This window comes from Cimex lectularius, unplaced genomic scaffold (genome assembly GCF_000648675.2).
Source record: "Cimex lectularius strain Harlan isolate CLEC.00 unplaced genomic scaffold, Clec_2.1 scaffold17, whole genome shotgun sequence".
In the NCBI taxonomy this organism is placed as follows: Eukaryota; Metazoa; Arthropoda; class Insecta; order Hemiptera; family Cimicidae; genus Cimex; species Cimex lectularius.
Genome location: NW_019392640.1, coordinates 2906025 through 2921551, shown reverse-complemented (window position 1 = coordinate 2921551; position 15527 = coordinate 2906025). Strand labels below are relative to the sequence as shown.

The 15527-nt window shown below is 32.4% G+C and overlaps 1 protein-coding gene across 7 annotated transcripts in view; it reads right to left on the bottom strand.

The window, feature by feature from the left end:
* Positions 1 to 1494: 1494 nt before the first annotated feature.
* Positions 1495 to 15527, bottom strand: part of LOC106672192 (testisin) — a 31413-nt gene continuing 17380 nt past the window's right edge. For 2 of the 7 annotated variants that reach the window (XM_014403397.2, XM_024228966.1), the window contains 10 exons: positions 12503 to 12598; positions 6114 to 6464; positions 5849 to 6017; positions 5183 to 5386; positions 4079 to 4164; positions 3922 to 4007; positions 3727 to 3864; positions 3527 to 3663; positions 3312 to 3469; positions 1495 to 3246 (listed from right to left, as the gene is read on the bottom strand). In XM_014403397.2, coding sequence (XP_014258883.1) covers positions 3088 to 3246; positions 3312 to 3469; positions 3527 to 3663; positions 3727 to 3864; positions 3922 to 4007; positions 4079 to 4164; positions 5183 to 5386; positions 5849 to 6017; positions 6114 to 6458 — 1482 coding nt within the window. In that variant the 5' untranslated portion in view covers positions 6459 to 6464; positions 12503 to 12598 and the 3' untranslated portion in view covers positions 1495 to 3087. The remainder of the gene's footprint in view (positions 3247 to 3311; positions 3470 to 3526; positions 3664 to 3726; positions 3865 to 3921; positions 4008 to 4078; positions 4165 to 5182; positions 5387 to 5848; positions 6018 to 6113; positions 6465 to 12502; positions 12599 to 15527) is intronic. The other 5 variants (XM_024228969.1, XM_014403399.2, XM_014403398.2 and 2 more) reach the window with 5 other exon arrangements.

Here is a 15527-nt window from a genome sequence, read left to right as displayed (position 1 = left end):
ATAATAATAAAAAACACAATAACACTTCTTTTCTTTATCTTCCTTCGGCAGTGTTCCTTGCCTGTTTCCAGAAATGCCGACATGACTAGGAACTCAAACAAATACATGATTGTTAAGCTTTGATTTCATAGATGTATTTGTGAATTTCTAAGAAGTATGGGTCAACTGAGAATTTATTTTTGATCGCTTCGAGACAACTCTTCGAATCAGAGCAAATAATGAAATTACAAATTCCTTGTGATTCCTTTATAAAGTTCAATGATCTTCTAGCTATTTAAAATTTGCAAGAATTCTTCCTCGATCATCAGAGAAGGTGTTTCATTGATTCAAAACTATATGAACAACAATTTGGTTTGACTTTGATCAATCCTGGTTTTTACCTATTCATGCTGGTTTTGTTTTTCAGATGGAATTTGTTATTTCGCCATTTACACAAGTGGGTTTGAGTGAATAAAGGAAATTACTGACAAAATATCACACAGACCAACCAGTACAGATGTTGGAATTCTGTAACAGACTCTGTCAGACAATACAAGCAAGAGTAACATCAGGATGATCACAGACAAACCAGCTACTGCCTTTTAAGTCCTATGTACCAGCAAATTTATTAATATATTTTTTTAAATCATAATTTTATAATGAAACATAGATTTTTAAAATATTTATTTTCTTTATTTGTGTTTAAGATTTATTATTTTTTGCATTAATTATTGATATAATTAATTATTATTTTAATTATTGATAAAATGACAAAAAGTTTACCTCATTAAATGTCAAGTTAATAGCCATTAATTAACACTTGTGGTGAAACGTAATTTAAGTTTTCTTCAAAATGAAGCCGTCGGCTGATAAAATTATCAACGCTGTTTCTAAATAAGATTATAAACTGTGACTTGGAATGATTAAATGAAATAAGGGCAAATTTTTTGAATGGGAATTTTATTGTACAATAGATATTTTATTATTTGACCTAATTGAACGTTCTAAAAATACTTAGCTTTGTTTTATTTATTTTTTTCTATCTCTTTTTCAAATTTATAAGTGGAATAATAGAATTTATTTTCATACTAAATTGCAAGTGTTAATACATTTAGAATATGACATTTTTTGATTAAAAAAAAAAAAAATTAAAATATTTATTCTTATAACATAACCATAAGTTGACTCATCCAACTCATCATATTCAAAAGCAAAGTACACCATCATTATTTACACATTGATATGGAAATGATTTGTCAAAATGGTTTTTTTTTCCAAAAACTAAACATTAATATATATTGATAACTTTTTATCTTTTCCAACATGGAATAAAGGTCATATTTTAATTATTTTTAATATGAAAGTGTAATTTGCCTTTTCACCATTCAACACAAAATATTAATAAAATTCAACCCAATTATCAATAAAAAGATAAAATCGTTTATTTATTTTGTAGCAACCTGCAAATGGACTAATTATGTAAATTACATAAATATTGCTTAATTAAAATTATTAAATTATTGCTAATATTTAATTTTATATACACAATTTTACATCATTCATATCTAAAGAGTATTTACAATGATAAAAAATTATTTTGGGGTATCTACATTTTTCATAAATTATTTATATAAACCTTACAATAATTAGGGGAGGGGAGAGGATTAAAAGATACATTTTTTCTTTTGAATACCTTCTATCATATTTTCTCTGTTTCAAAGAATAAATTTAGTAAGAATAAATAAAGTTTACTGCTTGGAAATAACTGAAGTGATTTTCAAATTGCAACTCGGCATGGGAGCGGGCGAACATTTATAAAATTTTTTATACAAATGGAATATTTTTTTGTTTATAAAAATCTTTTCAGAAAAATTATCACGATTTTCTTTTGAAGTGGATGAAGCTTGATGAGTAAATGATTAAAGCAAATGTTGAAGGAAAATTCTTTTCAATTATTTTTCCTATCAAACTATCAATTTACAATCGATACAAAATTGTCGAATTCGACAAATTCGTTTTTGCAAGTCAAATTTATGAAATAATCAAATTTAGCAATAATAGTGAAAATAATCCACTGAAACTATTATTAAAGTTATTATAATCAATACAAATTTTGCCCAGACAAAAGTACCAGATAGGTAATTTACTGCAAATAAGTTTTGAGGTATATTAGAAATAATTTAGGAAAAACTTGTAAGATCTGAATGTAATTTGTAGTGTAATTGATTTGAATAGTATTGAAAACAAGATTAGATAATTTGTAGAAAGTCAAATTTTAAAATACATAATTTGTAATTGTTGTGCAGAGTATTGAGACTGGAAACCTAAATTTATGAATGGAATATTTAATTAAAATTTTACGTTAAGTTTTATCATATAATCTATCATTTAACAATTTTTTTTATGTTGTAATATTTTAGTATAATAATCCTTCTATTATGCTCCATTGCAGGAAATACTGGTGCTTGATTTTGGAAATGGCTAAGATTTATTTAACCTTGGGTCTATTAAAATTTTTGAGTATCACAGAATGGATTTATTTGCTTTGTCTTAACCTTCATGAGGGCACACAGGCAGCATATCTACCGCCCTTGTCATAAAACGTGATCAACTCTTTTCTAAGTTTGTGCAGAGGGCCGTGTGAGGATTGTATTCTCAGCTTCCAATATATGAAACTAGATCGCAAAGAAGGTCCGGTATAAGGAGGAACTGTCAATTTATCATTTTGAATAAATTTAATGTTTGAACAAGTGTGTTGGAGCTTCTATCAAAATTACCCCTATTCAAAGGTTCGGGATGAGATATTGGATGAAAACATGCAAAAACGAGTTGGCAGTAGCCTACTGCCCTGCGCCCACGAGTGAAGAAAAAAAAGTTGCACCCACATGAAAGTTAATCATTTTATATTCTATAAAAAGTTTTCTGAATTTTTAGAAATCTATGATGGAAGATTTGGCATACTAGGTAACAAATAGAAACAACGTTTATCTAGATGGTAAAAAAATGTTTAAGAGAGTACTGACTAGTGACCTCTCGGCATATATACATTTAGATTGTGCCCTTTGAATTTAGGATAAATAAAAATTAAATAAACCCTTCATAGAAGGATTAGGAGTTGATTATATGTGATATCCAATCAACTGTGTTTGCGACACGGTGGTAGATTCCCGGCTGGCCTCTTTGAGCACAGGAATATCCCGCAGAAACGATCCCAATCAGGAACCATCTACCGCTTCTCTCCAGCATCAACGGCCCTCCCGAGTCACCCTGAAATAAAGTCGGGATTTATTATTTTGAGCCTGTGTTGAATTTAGTTTTAAAACATTTCTGACCTGGCAGGAATCTTTTCCCCCTCCTCGGTACCCTGCACACATCATCTCGTCGTAGATTACGACATTGATGCCATTAGATCTGTGCCACCTTTCACACAAGCGATTGTCTATTACAGGAACATCCACTGCTTGAAGTGTCTTTGGTCTCAATCTAGATCCTGTCAGTGTAATTTATTGTAATGAGCTGTTTAATCAATGATAGCATTGATTTATACCTGGCTGAAGAGCACCCCAGCCAGCTGCCCAGCCATACTGCCCTAGGAAATCTTCCCCTTTTGTAGGAAGGCAGATGGGAGCGATATGTGGCATGTACTGAACTGGCCTGTCCAATCTCAAAACAGCAACATCAAATCTAAAAATTATAATAAATTAATCATATTATTTTTGAATAATTACGGATTGCATCATATCATACCTATCTGCTTGGGGTGTAAATTTAAAATAAGGGTGCACTGAAATCTGCCTCACTCCGTAGGTGTACGCAGGTAGGGGTTCGACTGCCGAGTTGATTACATAGTCGCCAAGTGTGACCTGAACCTGCCTTGCATTTGCCCTTAAAATTTATAAATATTATACGTCGTCACTGAACATTTATCATGTGGAAATATACCGTGCTACACAGTGTCCGGCCGTAACAACATGGTATCGGTTGACTAGAGAACCACCACAGCGACTTGAACCAATTCTAATGTAAGCCTGGGTAACACAAATAATATTTTATCATTAAAATTTTCCAGAAGTTAAGAAATTGTAATAGATAAACAAACCTGCCAAGGGAAGCTTCCAAACCCTGCTTCATCTCCTCCTACAATTCTTCTTTGTGCTGCTTGATTTTTTACGGATAAACCACACCCTAAAGGACATTATTATTCATATTAATGGCATTTTATTTTCTCACTTGCCTTATTGTATTTACACACAAAACTCACAACTTTTAACATTCATAAATTCTGAAATGAACTATTTACTTTTCATCATGCTATTGAGCAAGAAGCTGTAGCCACTATATTCTTCTTTCTCATAGGAAAAAAAACGGGAAAATGTTACAGTTCCATGCTTTTAAGAGTGCATAGGGAATACAGTGACTGACAAACAAGAGACGCAAGTGCCTCTCTCCTTGTGACAAATAAGATTTTAGACAGACATGTTGCAATCGACCCCAGGAAGTGGTTTTATCTAGTCTCAAGTATAAAAAAAGTCAGAATTGAGAGAGACAAGTCCGTCATGTATATCATGCTTTAATGACATGCAAAGCTACTGTCAAAGTAAGTATTTCAAGCAGTTAAAATTGTAATTAATGACTGAAGACAATACAATAGCAAACTGGCATCTTTTTATCATCTATACATAATAATTTACAGAAATAAATTATAATTTTACAATAATCAACTGTAAATTTTAAAAAAAGTAATGTATGAGTCAGTCAGTATAATTAATGCTTAGAATTTCAAGATTTTAATTAATGTTATTTATGTACATAATTTATACATTTTTATATGATTTCAAGTTATCGTGAAATATTGCGTTGAGGTCTGCATGATGATGAACATGTAGCTTGTGTCTGAGAAACCAGGATGATCAGAGATTATAAATCTACAATATTTTAGTATTGTTACGATATTTATACATTTTTTTAAATTATTAAAATAAATTTTAAAATACTTACAAATATTGAAATATTTATTTTTTAAACAATAAAAAGTATTAGTATAATTTACGGTGATTTTTCAAGACATATCAACCTAGTTTGCCAATGTGATTGTAAAAAAATGCAGTTCAAAAGTTTGTGTCTACAGTATTATTATTTTTTTTAAAGTCCCACATCACCTTTTGGAGTGATTTATGTAATGAATATCAATCAGTTTCCTTACTGGGGTCGTTGACAACCGGTCCGTATGTCGGAAGTGGAGTTGCTTGTTGTTGCGAACTTCTGGCCGCATTCGTAGGTGAGTTAGTGCCGGAGTAGTCACAGCAATATTGGAGGAAACCATCACAAGGGGAGGTGACTCGCCCCCAGGACAACCAGCAGCCAACCAATGATTGACAGCTTGAACCAGCTTTGCAACCGTCACCTGCTAATCATACACAACTTCTACCCTTCTGAAAAAATCCCTTCTGCCAATTTGGCCTACTGCATGAGGGGGCGTTAGTGAAAATAAAGGTGGAGAAAATAGTATTGTGTATAATTGTTTGTATTGAGTATAAAAAGGTCTTACAATGGGAAAAAAAACAAAAAACTATTGGTATATATTTTTAAATTTCCAGTCAAATTTTCTTGCACACTATTTAGAACAAAAGTTTATAATTCAGCATAAATCAGCATCAAACTATTCTATTATTAGTGATGAATTAAAATACATACATATTTTTTAAGTGTGTAAAAAATGACAAGAGTAGTCCAACCTTCAAGAACAAAAAGTTACCTATTTTAAATTAAAATTTTATTTCATGAATTGCAATTTGCCCCTGAGTTATGAGGATTTCTTTGTTAGTCTTGGTTCGTTTAGAGATTAAGTACATGATAAGTGTGCACTTACCTTCGGAGTTTTCATTCTTCTTACCTTGAATATTGGTTTCTTCGATCAGAGAGTTATGGGACCAGGGAGCTTGTAAGCTTGGCTCGTGCTCTCTGAAGACAAGCCTTGGGCTCCTGGCCAACTCCCATGGTGGTCTTTGTGGTCCAGGAAATCTGACATATCTCCGTACCTATTATGGGGGAAAATCATCAGAGTTAATTTTTTATACAATTTTAGATCGGTTATTCATGAAAAAATTATTTTTATTTTTTGTGGTATGTATTACCTGCCAAACGGTAGCAGTAGCTCTTCTCCTCCTCTTTAAAATTTCATTTTTCACTGGTTCAGGAGGGTCGGTTGCAAAGAGCACTCCCTTCTGTTCCAGCATGAGCTTGTCCATAACATCTTTCTGGTCTACGTATATCTTGTCTTCGATGTTCTCATCGAACTTACTCGGTTTTCCATAGCTGGTCGGCTCCAAATCGATTGGGATGTCGGTTGTTGCAGGGGCGACAGTCGTGAAGTTGTCAGAGCTAATCGTGATCCCAACTTCAGTCGAGTTGTCACCAGAGCATCCTACTCCAACCGACAGGAGGCACCAGAGTCCCAGCCATGATACCAAACTCACCATCCCCTCCTTCAACAAACATATTTACTGATTAATTAAAGTCATACAAAGAAAATAATATTTTAAATTTAAATGTTCGGTCTATAATCATAGTTTAGTCAGGAAGACGCAGTCTAATTGTGGAGAGGTCAGCAAGTTAATGAATCTAAAGATTGCCAAAAAGGTCGTGAAATGGTACAAACCACAAAATAAGTGATCAGCGACAATCAAGCTACATTATATGATTATAACATCTATATTAATCAACACAAGTTGAGCTAGAGGGTTTAAAACATAAATTTAGAAAAATAAAACTTTTAAAGTTTTAGAGTAACAATAACCCCCCCCCCAAAAAAAAAAAAAAATATATATATATATTTTTTTTTAATTAAACTTTTTATTGTACTTCATCAACTAAGCCAAAAAAACTTGAGTAAATAAAATAATAATATATACTAAGATCATAAACCCAATTATCGTCGTGGTGTGCAAATTCTTGCTGGTTTAGCCTGACAGGCAATTGACGAGTCTGACTTACAGAATCAGCGAGAATGTGATGACCAGAAAGTTTACTGATTACTGTTTTATGTAAGGTCAAATCCGCACATGTTTGTTCAGAGTTGAGTCTATCATTTCTCACAGCTCATTAGCAATTCCAGCTTTGTGTAATTTACAATAATGCAGCCTCGAGAATCACCCACCCCCAGGTGTAGGCATTCTGGGGTCAGATCTCCGTCTTGTCTGTCCAGCCACTGAGGTTTGGCTCCAGGTGCTATCAACAGCTAGATAATTTCAACCCCCAATGCAATCAGTTCCCATATTCAAAACAACCCTGTTTCCTTCAAAAATGGGAATGGGGACCCAAATACTCGCTGCTGTTTGAATCAATATGTGAAAGCTTCTGTGCTGATCCTGTCCATTGATGCTGCCTCTTTCTTCTAATCATGTTTTTTATGCAATTTTAGCATAAAAGGGCTGGATTGTGGTAAGTTTAGAGGTTGAGAATGAATTTTATTATTCACTGTATTACTGATTTGTTCAGTTGATTATAATTTTTTTTTGTATATTTATTTCCTGTAATTATTATTGCATTTCGATTCCCAAATAAAAATTAAATAATTATTCAATTAATTTTCTGTATTTTTCACTATTTATTGCTAGATGATTATTAAGAAATTTTTTTAAAAAATATAATTCATTTCTTGCACTTACAAGCAAAGTGAACTTTGATTACCACATAAAAATTAAAGAATTATTCAATTAATTACAAAAAACTTTCTATTTCTTGAAGAAAGGAACAAAAGCCGCAGTGAAAAGGAGAACGAAGAATTTTAATGGTCTTAATTTTCACATTGATCAAAGAAAAGCTATTAGTTAAAAATTTTACGAGGTGTCATAAAATTCCAAGAGTAGGCGAAGTTTGAACCAAGGACCTCTATAAAAAATCTTATATTTTCATAAGCCAATGCAATTTCCTAGAGCTTTCCTAGTTTCCACATTGATTAGAGTATGAAATAATAATAATATTAACAATAAATCATTGTAACTCATGATTGAAACGATTTTAGAAATAGAAACTTTCGTTGTATTGATTTTTATATCTATCACAAAGTTTGTAATATTGAAGAAGAAAACAGCTTTGAAATACCCAATGAAGTGTTGAAGCATATTTAAATTGACAAATCCGCGTTGTAAACAAAATGATTCTGAAAATAGAAATGAGCCGATTGGTATATACGGCGAAAGAAAGTTCACGACTACTTTCACTCTTTACGCCTTCCCTTCACATCATCCTTTATTCTCTCTTTACGTACGTAACACTTCTCGTTTCCGTTTTCAAATACTCCCACGCTTTTTGGGCAGACTAGCTTTCTTGTGTGTGTGCTTTTTACTTTGTGGTCCGTACGGGTACCTCATTATCGGCCGATTTGTCGTTTTAGAGGAATAAATTTGGCGTTTGTTCCTCCTATTGCGTCCCAGCGAACATGATGACCAGCGGTACACAAATCTATGATTTCAGAAGTTCTATATATTTATTTAAGACGTGCAGAGGAAGGTTGCTGCCGGTGTTATGGGTATAATATAATATTATCAACTTATTAACAAGTAGAAAAGGATTAGGAAGGAAAGCAAAACTGAAATGAGAGCGAGAGGGAGAAAAATAAAGAGATAGATGTATAGAGAGTGTAAGAAATTGAGAGAAGGAGTGAAAGGAGAGAGAGTGTGAGAGATAAACAGTTAGATGTATAGAGAGAGAATGAGAAAGATAGAAAAAAAGGAGAGACCTAGAAGGTGAAAGAAGGAAAGAGGGAAGAAAGAGAGAACGAAAGAGATAGATGTATAGAGAGTGTAAGAAATTGAGAGAAGGAGTGAAAGGAGAGAGAGTGTGAGAGATAAACAGTTAGATGTATAGAGAGAGAATGAGAAATATAGAAAAAAAGGAGAGAGCTAGAGGGTGAAAGAAGGAAAGAGGGAAGAAAGAGAGAACGAAAGAGATAGATATATAGAGACTGGGAGAAATGGAGAGAAGACAGGAGAGAGCGAGCGGCTGAAAGAGAGAGCAAGATAGAGAGAGAAAGAGAGAACGAAAAAGATAAACAGAAAGATATATAGAAAGTGTAAGAAATTAAGAGAAAAAAGGAAAGAGCGAGAGGATGAAAGAGGGAAAGAGGAAGAGAGATAGATAAAGAAAGAGAGAGCGAAAGAGGGAGAGAGGGAGAGGGAGAGGGAGAGAGAGAGAGAGAGAGAGAGAGAGAGAGAGAGAGAGAGAGAGAGAGAGAGATTCTATAGTTTAATCCATTTTTTAAAATTATAATAGACAATTTACAGCCAATAAATATTAAGCCTAATGCCCAAAGGAGATAAGAAGAAAAGCAATACAACGAAGAGTGTGATATACAGATATATAATATGTATATTATGTACTATATGACAAAATTGAATTAAAACTAGACGAGGTATAAAAAACCTTACAATGAGACTCACCGAGACATTTATGTATATTAAATATAACTTAAAGTCTAAATGAAATAAGAAGATAACATAAGAATACACGTAGAAGAGACAGATAAACATATTACATATAGTATGTAAAAACATATTACCAATATGATCCTAAATCATAAGCAAGATTAGACAAAAAAAAAGAAGAAGAGGAAGAGTAATATATAGTAAAAAGAACAGGTAGACAATTATATATTTTGGATGCGCGTGTGTTGAACTTGAATGATGACTAACTCGTTTATGTTATTGATATAATAAAAAAAATTATAACCTTTATTTTTAGCCGATAAATGATTAATTATCACATTCAAAGTGACTAAAAGTTAATTAAAACAAGGGAGGAGAGTGCTAAATTATTTCTATAATTAAGAAATTCCTTTTGTTCCCTGTTAGTCCTGAGTTGAGATTCTCATGAGGGAAGAGGATTTTACATATCCAGATAAAAATCTGTTTAGGTACGAAGAATAATACATATGCATATAAAAAAATCTGCGTTGGCGTGTTTCATTTCCCAGAGAAAAAAACCGTTGCGAGGGTGGTGTTTATGAACAATATAAACGAAAGCCGAGTCCAAATACTTTCTAAGCTTTCACTAATGATGTCAAGGGCGAGAAGCTGGCTGCCGTCTTATGTTAGTATATCTTTATTTAATGCTTTCCTCCTTTGTAATAGCCGAAATGTTTTTTTTGAAATGAAACTTAGTGTTTAACTACTATTCAGACATTATTTATATATTCTTAAGTTTTTATAGATAGAAGTTTGTTTTCGTCCAGCCTTTAAATATTCAGATCAGAAAAAATTGGTTAATTGTTAAAAATATCTTGAAAGGTTTGGATCGTCCGGAGAAGTACTACTGTGAAGGAAATTTGGATCCGGGGTTATTCTGTTATTTTCACCTTGATGACTTTAGTTTGAAAACTGTTTAGATTCATTTCACCGAATTAAATTAAAAGGGCGAACGAAAAGGTAATAATTGTATATCATTAATTTATAGCTCAACTTGCAGTTTCTAAACTTAAAGGGAGTGAAAGAGCTTTTATTCAGTGGGAACACGCCTCTTACAATTCGACTTAATTACACCTCCAAAGCAACTTTATGCGGGTCACACTTTTACACACTTAGAAAATCCCATTCGTGGCAAGAAACCGTTTTGACATGGGAAGCACGCTAATTTTCTACGTGGACAGGCGCAGCCCGTAGCGTGGAGTGCTCTACGAAAGAAAAATAAATTCAAATAAAAAAAGTTAAATTTTGAACGGTTTAAGGGTGACCTTAGTGCCTTTAAGGGTGACAACACACGCGTAAGGCCTATCCTAACACCGTCAATCAATTTGTTAACGATTCTAACCTTGTTTCAGCCTATTGTTTAGTATCTGTGTATGTTTTTTTTTTTTTTTTTTTTTTTTTTTTTTTTGAAAAAAGCCCATTTGTAAGTATGTCGGGTTCGAATGCAGGGCCGTTGGAACTAAAACTACTCTAAACCTTGCGCAACAAGCAGCAACTAAAGGATTAAAGATTGAACCTGGAGATCCATAGAAAAACCACTAATGTAATCTACGGTAATATTTTAACATCCATCAATAACGGCTTGAGCTATCACTGAATCACATTTTCTTAGACTGTTGTCGTTAGCAGGAACAGTTAAGAAGGCTGGACTAAAGATTTAGCCTTGAACTACACCCAAAAATGGTCGCCTCTGCCAAATCTATCGAAATACTAAACAGCATGTGGCATAGTTAATTGCATAAGTTATCACTGAATCATATTTTGTTAGATGTTGTCGTTAGCGGAAACTGTTAAGAGGAATGGATAACGATTTAGCCTTGAACTACACCTAAAAAAGATCTATGTTAAATTTATGGCAATATATTAACAGCCAGTGGCATCAAAAACCTGAATCACATTTATTTAACCAGTTTTCTTAAACAAGAATGGTAAAGAAGGCCGGACTAAAGATCGAGCTTCAAGATACACCCAGAAAAATGACTATTGCTTTAAATCTATGGCAAAATGTTATCAGCCTGTCATCAATCACAATGTTACTGAATCATATTTTGTTAGACTCTTTTCGTTAATACGAACAATTAAGAAGGATGTAATAAAGATTGTGCTAGATACACCCAGAAATAGGACTATTGTAATTAATCTATGGCAATTTTAATAGTCTGTGGTATCAATCACCACAAGAGTCATCACTGAATCATTTTTTTAAACAGTTGTCGTAAATAGAAACAGTTAGGAGTGCCGGTCTAAAGACTGATCCTGGAGCTACTCTCACAGCATCACTTCTTTTATTAGATCAACGACTTTAATAAGTCGAAATTAATATAATAAAATTATATATTATTGGTTTATATAATATTTATATCTAACAATAATAAGAAATCCAATGTCTTCTCTATCTTAAGCCACTTCCGAAATCTTGTTAAGATTCACGAAATCGATAAGTGATCAATTTTCAATTTTTGGAATGTAAGAAGATAAAGATTATGAAATACGAATAACATGAGATTAAATTGTGCGAGCATATGTTTTTAAGCGCTTAAGCTTTTTTTATATTGTGCATTTCTTCTACTAATAAACATATGTATAAATTATCATTGCAGCAGGAAGAAAATCTCAGTGCAGGGCTCATTTTCTGTTACGTATTCCATTTTCTTTTTCTCTACGATTTCCTTTTATAAAACGCTCAATTTAAGAATCACTTCAACCGTTTCCTCCCCCCCTCTTTTTTTCATGAGATTAACAACAGTTAAGTTACGCAGTCCCGAATAATTATCAACAATTTATTTCTTTACGTGTATCTGTCCACATCGTTTTGCCCCACTTCGTTTGAGTCAAGAAAGAAAGAAGTGATTTCACGACTCATTTGTAAATCGCTATCAATTTTATTCACCATTAACCAATTGTCTGCAACGAGGATTTTCCTTTTTTAACAGAAAGATTATTGCTATCACCCCGTGAGCAAGCTGTGCCAACGTTAGTTTCCAGCAATGAACGAACAAATACCATCACAAATGTACATGAAACACTACTACAGATATCAATGACACAATCCCACTTACTCTCGAAGCTAAAACGTGATATCCTTAACGTGGCCAGAGTCGGTTGGTGGGGCAGAGAATCCTTTAAATGTTTATCGTTCTTCATGCAGACCAGTCCTGTAACATAATTGAAAAATAAAAATTAATATTTAAATTAATAAGTAAAACTTTTATGGACAAGCAATAAGAACCTTAACCATATTAACAACCAAAATAAAACTTCATTAATTGTGATTTGTTTCAGTTTGCTTTTCCCGTTAAATTTACCTTAAACTATTGTGACGTGTCAAAAATGAATTAGGAATATTATAAATTAATTGTTATCAAGCAGTACTTTTGATAAAACCAATTAACTAGTCAAAACGCAAGGGAAAGAGAATGCAGTGGAAACAACTTTGACTGTTTAACAAGACTAAAGTTATATGACACAATTAAGAAAAAACCTGGAGATTGGTAATGTTTAAGGGGTATTGGTGAGGGTTTGGTTAACCTCTGATTTAGCTTAGGAAGAAAAGAAGTATAGGAAAAAAGAAGACGTGACGGCTGATGGAGGTTTTTGCTAGCTAGTGGGTTTAAGGGTGTTGTGATAGTTAATCTATGATAGAGAGGTTAGTAGGATAAAATGAAGGAAGAGGGTTCGTGGTGAGTAGTAGTGGTTGATATTGGTTTGATGTTAAATCGGAGAAGTTATGGTTAGGAGTGAATTGTGACAGTTAACTTCCGATAGAGCTCTTAGTGGCTATGGCACATAGACCAAAATTCAAAAAGACGTAGTTGATGGTTTGGAGAGATTAGATCATTTATAGAAGACAGGTCTGGTATTCTGAGTGGTATATTGAGTGAAACTTTACAGTTCACCAATTTAATAAATATTTGATATTAATAAAACATTATCAAATAAGATTTTTTTAGTGTATTTTGAGTAAAATGGTTCTTTGAAAGGTTTTTAACAGGAGTCGAGAGAAAAAGTCGCATGTGAAAATGAGACGTGGATCCACGGATATCGGACAAACGGTCACGTATTATGCCGTATATTCACGTAGTTTAGACATAAGGCAGGTGAAGAAAAAGGAGAGCTAGGAGAGGTGCTACTTCGGTTTGACATTCAGCAACAACTTTTTTCTTTTCTCTTCATGTAAATGATAGTCCTGCTACAGATTACAAAGATCAGCATTTCGAGCTTTACACGCTCATCATCAGTTTGAAGGAGTTACAAACACGACATGAATTTTAAGAGTAACAGCTCAATTTTGAACATGCGAAAAATTATATTATTATAATTATAACATTATCCTAAACCTAAATATTATCCTAATAAATACCGTAAGAAAATAATTTTAAATTAGTGATATCACATTTATGATGATTTTAACCTGTCACATTTACCATTACATAGATTAAAATATGAATCAATTAAAATTTATTATAATATTTATGCATTTATCTTCATGTTTAATTTTACATTTTTTTATTTCAAATTTCTCAAACCAATCTGGTTCCCTCCATTTGTTGAAACTGTGCACACTGTTGTGTTTAAATTTTAATTTAAATTGTATTTCATTTAGATGGTCCTTAAAATCAGAAAATTGTTGCATTTAGCAAGTGTTCTTTAACTCTCGTTCTAATTTCTCTGCTTTGTCCTATTTATTTAATATCGCAATCATTACAGTTAAACCCAAAGTTTTTAACCCTGCTTTTTGACATATTGTCGGTATTGTGTTTAGATTTCGAGAGGATGTTTCTAAGTGAACACGTATCTCTAAAAGCTACTCTAAAACCTTCTCGTTTAAGAATTTTACCTACTTTTTCTGATAGTTCACCAATGTTTGGTAAGCAACGAAAACCTAATTATTCATTTTTGGTGGGGTGGTTGAGTCCGATTGTTGCTTCTTTTAAAGTTAATTTTTTAAGTTCTTTTTATTAGCAACCTATCGATAAACATTTCTTGATATCCATTGTTTTTAGATAAGGTTTTAATAGTTTGTAATTCTTTTTTATAGTTAGCAGGTGTTAGTGGGAGTTTCAACATACGGTCTATGAGCCAAATGAAGCCACCGACTTTTTGGGTCCAAGGTAAGAAGAATCTGCTGATATCCTAGTGTCTGTAGTGTGGGTTTTCTATTTATGTTTATTACAATTAGGTTATTTATTATGGACAGTTTAAAGTCTAAAAAATTTTAAAAAACCATCTTTATTTATTTCCAATGTAAGATTTATACTAGGGTATAAAGAATTAATTAATTGAAGTAATTATTTTCGATCCTCTAGTGTAGGAAAAATAGGACAGATTTAATTAATTTTGATTTGAAAATAATTTTTTCAAAGTTTTCCATGAATATTTCGGTACGAATGGGGGTAATGGAGCCCCATTTGTAATCCTTTCATTTCATAAAATTTATTATTAAATTTATAATAATTAGTTGGTAGGCGTATATTTAAGAGGTCTATTACATCATTTTTTACAAATTCGTTACTAGAGTTCTCCGTAAGTTTTTGTTTTTTGTTAGTTTAGTACATCCTTTAACAGGGATATTTGTAAATACATCAAATCACACTAAAACAGAGTTGTTAGGTATGTTTATGTTCTTTAACTATTTCATCAATTGTAAATTTAATAACGAATGTAGGTTTGGAATTGAGGTGAGTTTTAATTATTTTATCAATTGTTCTCGCTAGTATGTGGCATGGAGAATTATAAAAGACACTATTGGTCTTTTTTTTTATGCTTTTCTTGATGGATTTTGATATTACCGTATAACAATGGTAGGGAGGCTTCGGGTTCATTGGTATAAGTTTTTTAACCGCACATTGGTCATTTGAGAATAGAAAGTCAGTATGTTTTATATGTAGCTGTTTGAACTCTAGTTTTTACTTTTAATGATGAGTCTTTTTTTATTTCTTTACAATCGTTTATTGTTTAGAAATTCTTCAACTTTTGAAAAGTATTTTTGGAGTACAATGGTAATTATATTATTTCCTTTATTGGCTTATAAAATAACGTTGTTGTCACTTTTTAACTTTTTATCAATAGATCTAATTGTACTGG